The sequence below is a fragment of the Hibiscus syriacus genome, unplaced genomic scaffold, assembly GCF_006381635.1.
Source record: "Hibiscus syriacus cultivar Baekdansim isolate YM2019G1 unplaced genomic scaffold, ASM638163v2 tig00111388_pilon, whole genome shotgun sequence".
Classification (NCBI taxonomy): Eukaryota; Viridiplantae; Streptophyta; class Magnoliopsida; order Malvales; family Malvaceae; genus Hibiscus; species Hibiscus syriacus.
The window spans coordinates 1017279-1034367 of record NW_024063076.1 but is presented as its reverse complement, the minus strand read 5'-3'; the positions used below and the strand labels follow the sequence as shown (position 1 = coordinate 1034367).

Sequence of the window (17089 nt, the reverse complement as noted above, 5' to 3'; positions counted from 1 at the left end):
TCAAGCACTCCTAATCTTTAATTCTTCCTACACTCTTTATCTTGTTGTTTTAAAGCAAATTAAGCTTTCCTTAAGCTTAATTAACATCTAAGGAGCAAAACCAAACTTAAATTTCAGCAAACAATTAGCTTATGAAAAATCTCACCTTTGCTACAAGACTTCACGTTTGGGAGAAAATAAGAGAAGAAGAGAACTCTGGAACCTTGGTTTTTCTTTCTTCTCTTCCACATGGAGCTAATATATATAAATCTATTCTTTAATTATTTTTCTTGCAAAAGACCATTCTATCCTTTTATTCTTTCTTCTTTATAATTTGATCCTACACAACATTTCATATAAGTCCTTGCACTAATCAATTATTATACTTTAAATCACCAAATTCTGAAACTTTACAATTTATTCACTAACTCGGTATTAAGGATGTTATATCTTGTGATCGGAATTAGTTGAGGTCTGTCACTACACAGTTTCCTTAAGATAGATTATCGGCTACTCCTTGGTGCTCGAGATCTTTTGGTCGTTTGTCTCACAGGATACAACAACTTGATGATCAACTACATTAGCATAATAGTAGAGATCACGAACTATCCTTGCCTTCGACTATTACTGAAAAACTAATAAGGAAAAAGAATATTTTCTTTTTCCTGAGAACGAGAGAAAATATTTTTCAAGAGAAGAAAAATTCTTAAAGTCTGAGATGTGAAAAACCTAACATGTTTGCTCGGTATTTATAGGGATTTTCAAGATAGTTTTACTTCTACTAAATATCTTTTAATATATAAATTTAAACAGATAATAATATCTTTTAAATTTAAAATATTAAACATATATGCAATCCTTTTATTATTCAAATTTAAACAAATATTATTTCAATTTGAAATGTTCAAAAGTATATAATATTTTTAATATTCAAAGTTAAAAAGATAATAAATATATTTTTAAATTGACATATTTAAAGAGTAATTATCTTTCTAATATTCAAATTAATAATATCCTTTTAATTTGTAATCTTTAAAAGGACTCTGAATTTAATATGAATTTTAAATCCATCAAAGGTAATTCACCTTTTTTCCAACAGATTCCACGGTAGCACCACAGATGGTGCAACTAGCATCCGATGAGATATGCCTTCGAACTCTCACTTCATTACATAATAAACTCCCTCGACAGATGATCCACAACAAAGTTTTTATCCTAGGGAGGCCTTTATAATTCCAAATTAATTTCATACTTTACTAACCGATGAATCAATTTGAAACGAGAAACCTCCAGCCCGTTGTTTTTACGCACTTTTGGTGTTGAACTTATGATTCGTTCCCACTTCCAACCAGGACTATCTTCACCACCACACTTAAGAAGAGGCCGAATGAAAGCCATACAAAGACGACCTAAAGAAGACAACTTATCTTCAAATGCCTCCCATCTCCACTCACCACTCGAATCGACCATGGAAGCCACCGTGACACTAGGAAGGATATCATTACTTGTGGCGCAACAATTATCTCTCAACGACCCTAAATCTCCTAGCCAACAATTATACGAAAAGTCGACTTGAGACCAATCACTCAGGTTCCAAGTAATACCATTACGAAGTCCTCCCAAATCGCGTTAATACCCTTCCAGAGTCAAGAATAACCAGTTCTTGAAATAGTAACCGGAACGCCTTCCCCTGTTTTGAACTTGGCTCTTAGAACTTCATCCCATAAGTGGTGTTTATCAGCAACCAATCAAAACACAATCTTCATTATCAAGGCTTCATTTTGGTGGTGGAGTCTCCTTATGCCCAGACCCCCAAAGTCACTATAATTGCAAACCTCCTCCTATTGAACCAAATGGAGTCTCCTTAGCATCGGAACTGCCTCAGATAAAACCCCTGATGAGGCGCTCAATTTCATTACACGTACCTTAGGCAAACAACAAGTCTGCATGGCGTATGAAGTAATAACAGCCAACACTAACTTTGCCAACGTAATTCTATCAGCGAGCGATAAAAACTTCACTTTACATCCCATGAGTCTATCTTTCACCTTCTGGATTAAAAATCGATAAGTAGCACGTGTGACACGCTAGTGAAGCAACGGGACACCAAGATACTTCCCAAGATCATCCATCATTGAATATTGGAACCCACTATTGATATCATTCCAAGACGGGGTATCGACATTTTTGGAGAAATAAATGTTAGTCTTAGCAATACTAACCTTATGTCCGAAAGCATTACAAACAACAGACATAACCCTCTGAATCACATCAAGTTGGTTGAGCTATGCTTCGGCAAAAAGAACAAGATCATCAGCAAAAAATATGTGAGAAAGAGTAGGGCTGCCTCTTGAAGGTTTGATCGGTTTCCATTGATTTTCATCTACGGAAGTATGGATTGACTGAGAAAGGTATTTCATACAAAGAACAAATAAATAAGGTGAAAGAGGATCACCTTTCCGAATTCCCCGAGACGGTTTGAAAGAATCGGTTAACGCGTCATTCCATAAAATTTCTGTTGACACAGAAGTAACACGGTTCATTATAAGATTGCGGAGATCCTTAGGACAGCCCAAGTCGGATAAAGTGTCGTCAATAAAAGACCACTCAAGTCGATTGTAGATCTTTTCAAGATCGATCTTTATGGCCGTCCACCCCACTTTTCTGGTCTTTCTCTTCATAGAGTTAATAACTTCTTGGAGAATAATAATGTTGTCAGTGATATGACGCCCCAGAACAAAACTGGTTTGACCTTCAGAAATCCATCCAGGAAGAAAAGGTTTCAAACGATTACGATAACCTTTGAAAAAGTTTTATATAAAACAATACATAAGCTGATGGGTCTAAATTGAGTGATCCACTCCAGATTATCCACCTTAGGCAATAGAACTAACACAGTCTAGTTAATTTCCTTAGGAATAACACCCTTAATAAAACAATCACGGACAAGAGTACAAACATCTCCCCCAACTACTTATCAAACAAATCTTGAGGGATTCATATCAAACAAATCTTGTCGGATCTCCTCATCAAGAGGCAGAAAAGAAAGAAAGTTAAGAGATTCAGATTATGATTAAACTTTCCTCGAATATGGAATGTGTAACCAAAATCACCAATGCTTGTGAATAATTCCTTATAAAAACGGACAGCAAGATCACGGAGGATAGATTGATTTGTGCACCAGCTCTCATCTTCCAATCGAATTAAACCAGTGTTCTTACGTCTTCTACTTTTAGTACAAGCATGAAAATACCTTGTGTTTCGATCTCCAAAAACGACCCGATTGCATCTAGATTTTTTACGCCAAATGCTTTCTTCATGAGCTAAAACAGTATCCAGTTCAAGCTTTAATTGAGAATCTAAATTCTTTAAAAATTCAGAATCCACGTGCATGAGAGCCTTATCAATGCCACGCAACCTCGCTAACAAAGTCCGTTCGCGCTAACGAATTTTTCCAAAAACAATATGGTTCCATTGAACAAGCTTTAGTTGAAGAGTATTCAAATTCGAAAAAATCCCTTTCTCTTTAGACCGATTGGCAAGCAACAAATCACCAAAGTTATCATGTTCCTGCCAAGCAAACAAGAATCTAAAAGGAGAAGTATAATTAAACGATGAGACCTTCATATATTTAATAAGGACCGGGCAATGATAAGAGCCCAGCTTATCCAGATGGAACACTGAGTAATTAGGGAACATACTCATCCAACACACATTACCTAGAAAACGATTCAAACGTTATCAAAAAGTGTTGGGAAATAAACGAGTAATTTCCCTATAACCAGATCAGTGAGAATGTGAAATAAAAGCGAAAAAATAATACCCGAAATTTGATAACGGAGTTCAGCTAATTATGCTTACGTCTCTAGACTGCTGCAGATCTTTTACTAAAGAGAGAGAAAATTTACAAGTGTTTACAAAAGACTCGCAACTCATAATAAAGCTCTCTAGTATTGGGAGAAAGAAATAATTTGGGATGATTTTGAAGCTAATGGTTAGGGTATTTATAGTTGAAATTTAAAAACTAATCTTGTAAATACCATAAAGTGCAAGGACTAAAGTGCAATAATTCCAAGCATGAAATTCAACAATTTCTGCCCACTTACACCGAAAGTTTCTTCTGCCGGCAAACCCACCGAAAATTGCTTTGATTCTTCAACAATTGTTGGCTGGCCACCGAATTGACTTTTAACAATTGTTTGAATCTTCAACAATTGTTGGCTGGCCACCGAATTCACTTTTAACAATTGTTTGAATCTTCAACAATCGTTGGCTGGCCACCGAATTCACTTTAACAACCTCTCACTTGAAGAATGATTTTAATCTGTCTTCACACCTTGATCAATGCAGCAGCATTTCTGGTCTTATTACTCTAGCATGCCAACTAAAGCTGAACACAACTTCAGTTTGTTCGTAGTCATCGTCCTGTAAACCCACTTGTTATGGAGCGCTTTCTTGTCTGGTGGTAATACATCTTATTCCAACGTCTGATTTGACATAAGCGAGTCCATCTCATCTTTCATGGAAGACTCCCACTTTACTGAATCCTCTACATGCATTGCTTCATCTTAGTACTCTGGTCTTCCATACGAACTACTTGCCTTGGTTTTTGCCGCATATAACTTCACGATCTTTCGCGCCATACTTTGCATCAACTTGGTTGCCTTTCGACGCCACCACTTGCTCATGTCCCCCCATAAGGACTCGACCTCCCATAACGGATGTGTTTACTTTGGCTCTTGCCACCAAGTGATGAAATAGGCTAAACACGCCCACAAGTGCATCTCTACGGTAGGAACTCTCTTTCCTACAAGTCTTGATTTGCCTCGGTTTGGACCCTCATGGTCCTGCGGCATAGTCTTGGATCCCCTCCAAACTTTGTTTCCTCCACGTTAAAAGTTAGGTCTTACTCGAACCTATACTCATTTAAAACAGCAAATCAAACTCAAAAGAACACTAGAGTAGTGTTGAGATGTACCTTCCCTCTGATTTCATTGGTATTTACTCAAAATTTGCATTAGCCCTTCTTACTCCCTGAAGTCTGACACTCCTCGCATTGAACCCTTGTCATTGGAGTTCTTTGCGCCATTATGCATCGGCACTTTCTCACAGCAATCTCTGATGCCTCTTATTGTCTCATCCCTTCTAACACGAAGGTTGGAGTTCAGTTCCCACCTTGTAAATGGGCAGTTTTTCCGTGGTTGCCTTGTCCCTCAACGTCTTGGCTCCCTTCGACTCTTGTCCACTAGCCTTTGAAAGATTGTTCCTCACTTGAACATCCTCGGCAAGCCCCTATTTCGACCATTCTCTTAAGATGGTATTTGAAACCATGTTCTCTACACGAACATGCTCGGAAAACTCCTTGGACACGGACAACTCTTCTTTCACTTGGCTTCTACTCGCCTTACCAGAAATGAACATTATTGAGCCAACTCTCAATGCCTCTTTGACCCTGTGTTCGTCCTCTTCTCTGGACAACTCGATCTTGGGCTCATCCATCACCTTGGATGACTCGACTCCCCTCGGGTAATTTTGCAACACTTCTGGCATCTTAAGTCTGCGCCCCCTCGTTTGCTCGACTCTTACCCTCGGCTTAGCATCTTTGACACTCGAACTTGTGCCAAAACTGCACACATCTTCCCCAGACTCATCATCTGGTTCATCATTGAGTGGATTTTCTCTGCCACTCGAGGAACAACATTCCTCATCCTCTGACTTGCCTTTATCACGGAATCTATTGCCGCTACCCTTGGCTTTCGGCTTTACTTTGGAAGTCTTGTTCTTTTTGACTCCAAATTCTTTGATGGACTCAGCGATTGTCAAGGCTTTAGACAACTCCTTGACTTCCCTTCGCTCCAACATTTTCTTCGTCTATGGCTTCAATCAAAACATGAAGGTGAAGAACTCATCTTCTTCAGTCAAACTCGAGACTTTGAGTATAAGTTTTCTGTATCGACTCACATACTCCTTAAGAGTCCCTTTATGCCTGAGACGCCTTAACTTGGACCACGCCTCCAACATGACATATTGTGAGCAGACTTGCTCACTTTGTACCCTTGGCTTGACGGCTTTATCTCTTGTCATCGCACTGAGTCCCTTCTTGTGCTCGACTGCTTTGATACCTGCAGTCTCGCCACGTTTTGATCATGGGTTGACTACTTGAGAACTTGTAGTCGCACCACTCTTGCTCCTTGATTCGGCTACTTTGGAATATGTAGCCTCACCAAGTCTTTCCCCTGTCTTGATTTCTTTGATAATCGCATTCTTCTAGGTTCGGCTGCTTCAACATCAATAGCCTTGCCTCGTCTCGTTCCTTGCTTGGCCGCATTGATCCCCTCAATTTGACTAAGTCTTTTCCCTAGCTTGGTAGCTTTAACACTTGAGACCGCGCCAATTCCCAATACTTCTCCTTCTTCCATCCTCTTCATGATAGTTGTAAGACGACGCTTTTCGGGACATCCTCTAATCAAATGAGGACCATCACAGAAGTAGCACTTCAGTTTTTCTTTGTTCCCCTTCTTCTTCACACCAGACTTAACCTTGCCATTCTTTCCCGATGGTTTTCCTTGGCTACAAACAGTCGATGGCTCACCTTGATCATTCGAAGAGCATTCTCTACCATCTCTCTCCTACACCTTTTCCCGGTTTCCACCACTATTGCCACTATCTTTGGGCATGGACCTGGATGACACATCGCTATTTGGCTTGACTCCTGCAAGCTGAGTCAGTTTTCCGGCTATAGCTATGGCCTCCGAAGTCTTTGGGCATCACTTTGCTCTCCCCTGAGCATCACCCCTGGTCTAAGTCCATCCAAGGTCTTGAGCGCATCCCATTCACTCATTGCTCCCTTGCATATGAGCAGCTCCCTCTTGAGCTCATCAACTTCGTTTCTCAAAGCCATCGCTCCCACTCGAATTTGGCTTCTTTTGGATCGTTTCTGAAAATTCTTACGAACCACCGTGTATTAATTAGAACACCTCCGTCGACAAATTTATATTGCCAACAAAATTTTACTATTCACAAAATTTACTATTCACGTAAATAGTAACCTCGCAGAAAAACCGAAAAAAATTCACCACCAAAAGCTCTGATACCAGTTATTGGGAAATAAACGAGTAATTTCCCTATACCCAGATTAGTGAGAATGAAAAATAAAAGAGGAAAAATAATACCCGAAATTTGATAACAGAATTCAGCCAATTATGCCTACGTCTCTAGACTGCTGTAAATCTTTTACTAAAGAGAGAGAAAATTTACAAGTGTTTACAAAACACTCACAACTCACAAGAAAGCTCTTTAGTATTAGAAGAAAGAAATGATTTGGGATGATTTTGAAGCTAAATGGGTTAGGGTATTTATAGTTAAAGCTTAAGGACTAATCTTATAAATACCCTAAAGTACAGGGACTAAAGTGCAATAATTACAAGCATGAAATTCAACAATTTCTACCCACTTGCACCGAAAGTTTCTTCTACCAGCAAACCCACCAAAAAATTGTTTTAATTCTTCAACAATTGTTGGCTGGCCACCGAATTAACTTTAACAAAGAGAATCGTGACTCTAAGTAAAAGGGTTACCATGAAAACCAAGGTCCGTGAGGGCATCGTCAAACACGAAATTAGAGAAGCCTTTACTAGGGTTAATACGTAAACTGACCCCTCCTTTCCTATCATCCATACTAAGGATTGCATTAAAGTCACCACCGATACATCACGAATGAGAATCACTAGGATTGAGACATTCCAATTGGTTCCAAAGATTCTTCCGGAGCGAAAAGTTCGGGCTACCATAAACAACAGTAAGGAAAGTCGGTCTCAACAATTCATTAGAAAAGATCTTTACATGGATGAATTGGTTAGATACAGAAAGAATATCAACTTATAAACCATCCCTCCAAAGCAACCAAATTCCCCCACTAAATTCGCGAGCTTCAACCCGAAAAGAATTATTAAAATTCAGATGCCGTAAAACCTTGTCAGAACGGGAGCCGTTAACCCTAGTTTCCAATAAAGCCACTAAAGAAGGATTATGATCCCCAATAAATTTCTTGAAAAAATAACGATACGATAGGCTAGCAACGCCTTGACTATTCCATATCATGCAACTCAGCATAATGAATAGATAAAAAGGAGAGGAGGCCACCCAGGGGAAGTAATCAAGCAACCACACTAGGATCATCCCCATTCTTCGATTCCATGCTCACCCCCTCCAGAACAATCCCAAAGTTGGCCAGTTCTTGCTAGTTTCTCGCCAAGTCATCAATCACCTCTGAAGCATACAGCACCCATTCAGTTAAAGATGGTTTACTTGTAGGTTTATAATTAAATTATTTTTTACCTTTAACCCCTTAAGAGTAGCTTCTCTCGCTCCTTTGGGCACAGAGAGTTTCTCTAGGTCACCCTGTTTGCACTAGAAAGCTCGTTTCTCTTGAATACCTTCATTAATAGTAATTGCTGCATGATTACCATCCCGCATCAATGGTGCTTGAAAATCCACATGAACTTCCTTTCCTTCTACCATTGGTTCCACTTGAAACCCGCCAACTTTCTCATTAAGTTTCGCATTTGTGTCTATCGCCCCACTGGATGTCGTTTTTGTACCTTTGGAAATGGGTTACCGCCCCGTAGGTATTGGTAGATCATTACGAGTAATTTAGAACTGCTCGCATTGTTGAGACTTTGAATCATAAGCAACTCCATCCTATTTACAGTAGAAGAATCCAAAAGTATTACTTTATTACGTGCTTTGAGATTTTCCTTCCTAGCTTCTCCATGTTACTCTTCCCCTCTCAGGTTACCCGTACCAGAGTTCACATGAGCTAAGTTGGGGTTGATATTTTCAACATCGTTAGCATTTGAAATGGACTCAAGAATTTCATACTGTGTTTGAGTGTTGATGCCTTTCGATCCTGCCTTCCTAAATTCACCATATGCGCCGCCATCATCCAAGGTCCATACAACTCATCACTATCAATTAACAGCTTTGTGAGAAGAGAGAGACATTCTGTTCTTTTTGTAATAATCCGCATGTTTCCTTTGAATGGCCATAAACTCCGCAACCAAAACATATATGTTGTAATCCTTCATATTCCAATTGTTGGATGAAACCCTCAATTCCTAAGCAAGGAGGAAGGGGCTTGTGAAGATCCACAGCTACCTCTAGTCTAGCGAACTTCCCTCTTTTGCATGCTTTAGTATTGTAGTCCACCTTAATTACCTTCCCAATCTCTGCTGCAATTAGTCGAAATAGAGTTTTGGTGTAATACCGAAACGATAAACCTGGCAGTCGAATCCAAACTACAGTTTTGGAGGGATGTTTGGCGGAAGTGTTAAAGTACTAGCTCCAAGGCTGAATAGTGAGATAGTTTCCAAAAATAACCCAAGGACCCTCCGGTAACGTTTTTGTAGTCATATTCCAATTTTATTTTCACAATATAATAATCATTTTCCAAATCTATCAGTTGAAATTTGCCTTGAAGTTGCCATAAGGAGACAATCTTAGTCCAAAGCACTCGAAAACCAATAGTCTTACCCAGCATCCTAATGATAATCTTCATCCTCATGTTATAATCGATCGGGCCATGGACACGATCAGTAAACTTAATGATCGGATAAGATCCGCTTTTATCCACAGTAACATCACCCTCTTGGATAGTAACATCGTCATCTCCAAAATCAACTTTGGATGTGGCAATATTACCTGAGTTCCCGGACACCATAGCCGTATAAGATTTCCCAGCAACATCATTAGAAGAAGCCTCCCTTGATTCAGGAACCACCACATCAGTCATAGAGACATCGTCAACCACAGGAGTAGCCTCTCCATTCTTCTCAACGCAAGAAACAATACCCACAGGGATATCAACATTATCAAGGCCATTCTTGCTCTTTTTAGAAGATTGAGAATCCTCCTCGACCAAAGGCGATGTCGGACGCTCCAAAGCTTGAAGGGGCGGTAACCCGGCCCCCTCCGGGATCGGAGCCAGTGAATCACTCATACACAAACCCTAGAAAACTTTCCACAAAACTCAAAGAGAAAGTCAACTCGCTTTGTGAATAAACATGAAACATATTTTAATATATGTTTCAAATATTGATAGTCAACATTTATTTTTGTAGTCATAGAAAAATAGAGATCGAGAAGACAATTTTCATCTTTCAGGTGAATAGTGTACAATTATTTTAATAAATACTTCACCACAATTAAGTTCCCTTATAACTTGTAACACCTTACCTCACCTAGAAGTTTAGTCGAGTAAACGATGTCACACTCCTATAATAAAAATTAAAAACAATCTTTTTGGAATTTAAACAAACATTTTTTAAAGGACCATAGCCCATATCAGCAAGCTTATTGGCCCAAACTTGTGCTTCAAGACTGCCACTAGGGTTCACAGTAAAGAGCTCCAGGTCCAGGCTAAACTCTCATTAACTAATTGTTTTTCTGTCGCTTACAAAATCAGGCAAACATTATCCAACTCCAGGCAGAAGGCAGCCCCCAGAAAAAGGATCATACATTTTTTGAGTTAATTGCATTATATGTCCTCAAAGTATGAATCTTATTTTAAATTGGTCTATAAACTTTTAAATATGCTAATTTTATCCCTAAACTATGACTATCATTCTAAATTAGTTCTCAAATTCTGAATATTTCAATTTTATCCCCAAACTATGACCCTCATTTTAAATTGGTCCCTAAACTTATTGAACATTCCAATTTCATCCCAAACTATGTGATACAAATTGCATCTCTTGTTAATAAAATTGGTAGGCCAAGTTATATTATCATATGTTTGAAAAAAATTAGGTTAAATTATGGTTGAAACTAATTAAATATTTCGATGAATTTGGGATAAAATTGGAATCTGCAAAAAGTTTGAGACCAATTTAGAATGAGGATCATAGTTTAGGGATGAAATTAAAATGTTCAAAAGTTTAAGGACTAATTTAAAATGAGAGTCATAGTTTAGGGATGAAATTAAAATATTTAATTAGGGACCAATATTAAATAAGATTTATAGTTTAGAGACATATGATGCAATTAACTCTATATTCGTCTTATTTTAATCCTAAATAAATTTATACACATTTTTCAAATAAAATTGTTTGAATTCATATAATTTAAAGCAAACATACCACTATTTATTATTATGACCACTCATATTCATAATGCATAATAATTATGTTAATGTCATTTGGGGAATGGTTTAATCTCACCATAAATATTTTTCATACCTTCATTTGATTTCTTACAATATCTAAATAATGTCCAAAGTTTAGTCATCGTCCTATATGAATTTCAATTGATTATCAGTCATTTTGCCTTCACATCATCCATATGATTTTCTCTGGATTTAGAGGGCATCCAAATGCTTAACACAAAAACTTGTGGATTTAAATGGCGGTGTAATATCGAAATAAAGGTTTTAAATAACGATGTTAATGTCGTCCAAAATCACTATTACATTATTATGATATCCACAATGATTGTAAATTCACAATAACACTCGTTAAATTTGTTACATCTACAATTACAATAAATATAATAAAATTAAAAATACGACCACGGTCGTAATTTAAAAATTCATGTTTTAGTTGAAGTTATTGGAGAAAATGTAAACTGTATCTACCAAATTCCAATACCCATATCTTTTGTTTCTTTTGTCACACTGTCTTAAAAAACAAATACTTCGAAAGCTCGTTACTTGCCTGTAGATTTCTCATCAGGTAAACATCAACAAACTATACTACCTTTCTCTTTTAATTTTTCCCCTTCCTAATCCATCGAATCTTCCTTCTTTTGCATGCTTTCAACACCATTAACACAAAAGCTCCTATCTTTCTTTCATATATAGTTATTGCATGTTACTTGCCACAAAGCTCACTATTCCTAACACCTTCTTGTTCATCTCATTGTGTAGCGGTTTATGATCAATACCATGGTTCAACGATTGATGGGGTTTTATTGTTTTTGGTGAATTCTAATACAGTTTTTGCAAATCTCGTTCTGCTCAGGTTATTGGGTTTTGTTGTTGGATTCAATTGGGGCTGATGGGTCCTGCAAGAGGGTTAAAGAAAAGAAAGAAGATAGAGGAGAAACATGAAGAGAATGCTTCTGGTTCTTCACAGAAGGAAAGGTCTATTGATTGGTGGGATGAGCTTTCTAGGAAGATGAATAGTATGTGTTGTTTTGAGTTCTTGACTTTTCCTTATGTTTTTAAACTTCCTGTTTATTTTTTGAACTGTTGCTCTAGCTGATCATTCATGGCATGGAACATATCTAATTTTTGGTTACCAGTTGATAGATTATCAGTTCGTGGGTTGAATTCAATTTTTGCAAAATTTGATCGTCTTTAGCATTTACATCATATTCATGTTGTTATTTGTGCTTTCAACTCAGTGCTTTGAGTTCTATTTTGGAGCTTTTAACTGGTTTTATGATTTACATCATATCCGAGTTATATATGTTAATGCATTTGGGAATATGAAAGCAGGAGCCCTAATCTGAATTTCACCTAACACTTGTTTATATACCATATATTTTTCAATGGGAAAGAGGACAAGATAAGCTTCTTCTTCTTCTTTTTTCTCTTGTTGATGTTATGGTATATAGAATATGTGGTACCGATTAAAATAGAAGGAAATAAGGTTAAATGTTTTGGCAATGCTGTTGCTTATAAGATACTCTCTGCTTTCCAGGAAACTCGGCTGTAACTCTATTCGAACTTCGAATATGACAATCATTTGAATCTCAATATGTCTAATTTGTTTAGCTAATGCAGTTCAAAAACTGATTCTTAACTTACATTTGATGTTGTTATTTGATATACCTTGAGCATGGATTTAAACAGAAAATTACCAAGGACTCTGCTAGTAAATGAGTGGAGTTGAAAACAAAGGGGCTGGTTGTTAGCTTATTGTACCTAATCTTTTTAGAATGCATTTCTAAATCTATATCGTTGTCCAGTAGGTCTCTCGGACTATTGATTTTGTTCTGTCAGAAACACAGCATTAACGTTACAAGTAGTGTTTCCATGAAAACATTATCCTTCACATATATTTTTAGACTGGTTCCTATTTCTTCAATCATATTTTGATTGAAAATATCTATGGAATCAGGTTGCACACCCTTCATGTTTAATTATTATAAGTAAAATGCTGTTGTTAAATGCATGAGAGATTCGTTTTAAGTAGGAAGATTTGTTTTCTCGTAGCTACGTGTTTGTTTCTCCCACTTTCAAGCTATCTTGCAATATGATATCTTTTCATATAACTTTAGCTAAAGTTAACAGTTATGTCATTAAATTGACTAATGTTGTCAACAATCTATAGGGTTTATCGATTAAGAGAGACTAAGAACATAAAATGTAAGATAAAAGTTGAGGGTTCAAGTCGATAAACCCTATAGATTGTGTACCGCATTCGATAAAAGTAGAAAGAGATTGTGTACCGACTTCGATATGCTATAGGAACAAAACATAGAAACTACATTATGTTCATGCCTTCCTTTATTAGGTCCATTAGAACAACATGATGGGGAACAGTCCATATTTAGCAACTTATCCTCCTTTTTCTCTGAAGTGTTGATCATCTATATAATGATACTGGCAGTCGAAAACCATGCATATTTCCAGCATGAGTTCTATGCCGTTAATGTGTTAATGTGTCAATGCGACCATTTTCTTTCACCTCTTGGTTTTTTACCAGCCCTAAGGAGTAATAGATACAATTCAGATTCAACTGAAGCTGTCATGTTTCAGTATGTGCAATGTTTTCATATTTAAAGTACCGAAACAGGCATGTTTTGTCCTACATAATACATTAATTTATGCATGTGTGTATGTATATACACTAATCATTATTTAAAACAATGTTTAAGAGTTATTAATGAATTCCTGCATATCATCTACACCAACCTTTCATGTTTCGTATGAGTAAATACTGCTTTCGTCTTATTGGTTCCTTTTCTTTGTAGGTCTTCAATCGCCATCTAAGGGTCTGGATAAGTTCAAATCTGTTTTCAAGATCTCCAGAAAAACCTTCAACTACATCTGTTCACTTGTGAAGGAAGATATGATGGCTAGGCCGGGAAGTTTTACATTTTCAAATGGTAAGCCGGTGTCTTTCGAGGATCAAGTAGCTGTAGCTTTAAGAAGGCTAAGCTCTGGTGAATCACTGGTGATAGTTGGTGATTCTTTTCGGCTGCACCACTCGACCGTCTCACAATTGACCTGGCGCTTTGTGGAGGCCATGGAAGAAAGGGGTCTTCACCACCTGCAGTGGCCTTCCACCAATGCGGAAATGACAGAAATAAAGTCCAAATTCGAAAAGATTCAAGGACTTCCCAATTGCTGTGGTGTGATTGACACTTCTCACATTATGATGTGTTTGCCTTCATCAGACCCTGCAAGTAAAATATGGCTCGACCATGAGAAGAATCACAGCATGGTCTTGCAGGCTATTGTGGATCCCAAAATGAGGTTCAGGGACATAGTCACTGGCTGGCCTGGTAAAACCGAAGACTGGGTGGTGTTTCAGAATTCGAACTTCTATAGTCTGTGTGATAAAGGGGAGAGATTGAATGGGGGAAAACTCGTGCTCCCCGAAGGATCCGAAATAAGGGAATACATAATTGGAGATTTTGGCTATCCTCTTCTACCCTATTTCGTTATACCTTACGAGGGGAAAGAGCTACCCGAGTTAAGAGCCGAATTCAACAAAAGACATTCTGAAACGCGGCTGGTGGCACACAGGGCATTGGCAAGGCTCAAGGAAATGTGGAAGATCATCCAAGGGGTAATGTGGAGACCTGACAAACATAAGTTGCCGAGGATAATCCTTGTTTGCTGCATGCTTCATAACATCGTCATCGACTTGGAAGATGACGTGCAGGATGAAATGCCTTTGTCTCACGATCATGATTTCGGTTATCGCCAACGAATTTGTGGATCCGTTGACATCAAGGGTGTTCATCTAAGAGATAAACTGTCTTTCTACTTATCCGGGAAATCGCTAGAATAATTGATCTCCATTTCGGATTCCTGATACAAAAAGGTCCAAATTTGATCTTTCATGGACACAGACAATCATTTTATTGAAGTTGGTTTCCTTTTGTTTAATTCAACAGTGTAAAGTTAACGATATCATTGCATTTTTTTTTTTTTGTACAATGGTCCTAAAATCTTGAAGTGATTGTTGAGCCGGTTTCAAACCGGAATTTCTCTGCATAACCAAAGAAATTGCAAGAGCTCAACACGCATTCAATCAATCGTGACCTTGAAATGTCTTGGATCAATCGTGACTTGGAAATGTCTTAGATACAGCTGAATTTGTATCTATCTTAACCATGGTGAGGTTATCGATACCCTAAGTAAGGGTATCAATAATAAGCTAATTTTTTAAACATCGAAGCTAAATTTTGGTATTGGTACTAAGGATAGTATCAATACCCTTAGTACCAATACCCCAGAGTGCTAGTAACAATAATCCAATTAAGAGTATCGATACTATTAGAACCCTTGAAATTCCATCGGCTTTCTAGAACCAGTATCGATACTAAGAGGCCAGTATTGATACCCTCATCTTGTTTTGGGTAAGAAGTCAATCTCATCTCAAATATATTTGTTAGGGGTCAAAGGTCATCGAAACTTCACAAATAAGATTTCAAGTGAGAACAACACAAATGTTTATAGTTACACTTAGAAACGATATAAATTTATAAAACTAGTCTTATTTGATGCATGAGAAACAATCAGGACACTCATGTTACTCTAGTAGCGGGAAAGTCGTTTGTATGTTCAGACATGTCCCAGTTAGTGCACAAGGCACTTCTTTGTTGACCGAGTGTAGATGCCACAAGTACTTGTAAGAAGTAGGTTGGTCAGGTGAATGCTTCCAATGTAGGAATTTCGGATCTCACCCTAGGTAGGCTAGAGGGGTGTGTCTCTCTGAGATGTAGCGAAATCCTCCGACCACACCAGGATGTCTACCTTTGTATGTATGTTTAGCTTTTCATATGCAAATATTTATGTTTGCTAGTATAGTCATGTAGTGGATACATGTGGTATTGTTTGGTTATTAGTATGGCATTGAGATTGTGTGCTAAGTGTTAGGAATTTGTTTCTGTGCACAAGTTCTTAGGAGGAGCTTTCAAGTAGCTTATCACACAGTCCGTATTCCAGACCGGCACGAGCTTCAGAGTACGTCTTGAGTCTTTATTAGAAGGCATGTATTGTATATAGACCTTCTTGTAGTCGAGTCGTAACTATATTTTGAAATACTCATTTAAAATAGTTGGATGTATTTTAGGGGCTTTGTATTTGTAAACTCAAACACTATGCTTTTATTTATTTATTATGGATGACTTTCAAATTGATGTTTAATTGTTTTAAAAAAGAAAATTTTGGGTTCGTCATCTCGGTGGTCTCGTGTAGCATAATCTTCGGGTCATAGTGGATTAGGAAGTTACAGGAAGAAAAACAAAAATCTATGACGGACGCAGGATTTTATGTTAAGGGGCAACCTGAATTTCAGGGTACGAAAATATGTTTTCAATAGAAAATACATGGAAAAAATAAAATATATAGTAATTCTAAAATTTCTGGGGGCTACTGTGCTCGTTCCATCCATGAATATATCTAAATTATGTGACTTAAAATTGTAAAATTAAATAATGAGTATTAAATATATAACTAAGTATAATATACGAACTAATGACAATTTTATAGATATCATTCAAGTCAAAATCAAAATTTAAATTTAAAAAATACAGAATTAAAAATTTATCAAATTAAAATAAAAAAATTAAATCTACTTTTTTATGTATAGTACAAATGTTAATCCTAGAATTTAACTAAAATTAAAAAAAAATGTAAACATAAAACGCCTTCAGCTCCCTTCTCTTTTGACCTATCAACCACCTATTAGAAAATGAATTTTTTAAATTTTAGAAAATGAATTTTTTAAATTTTAGAAAATGATATTTATATAATTTAAAAAAAATGAAAATATATTATCAATAAAAATAATAAAAAAATATTTAAAATATATAATAATTTAAATTTTTCACGAATGATTATTATCTATACATGCCTCCTCGATCCATTCTAGTG

General features: G+C 37.0%; 1 protein-coding gene across 1 annotated transcript; it reads left to right on the top strand.

Moving 5' to 3' along the window:
- Positions 1–11963: 11963 nt before the first annotated feature.
- On the top strand, positions 11964–14999 carry LOC120159967 (protein ALP1-like). Its single transcript, XM_039170449.1, has 2 exons — positions 11964–12156; positions 13954–14999. Exons 1-2 carry the CDS (start codon positions 12030–12032, stop codon positions 14997–14999), a joined length of 1173 nt encoding a protein of 390 aa, XP_039026380.1. The 5' UTR covers positions 11964–12029.
- Positions 15000–17089: the final 2090 nt, after the last annotated feature.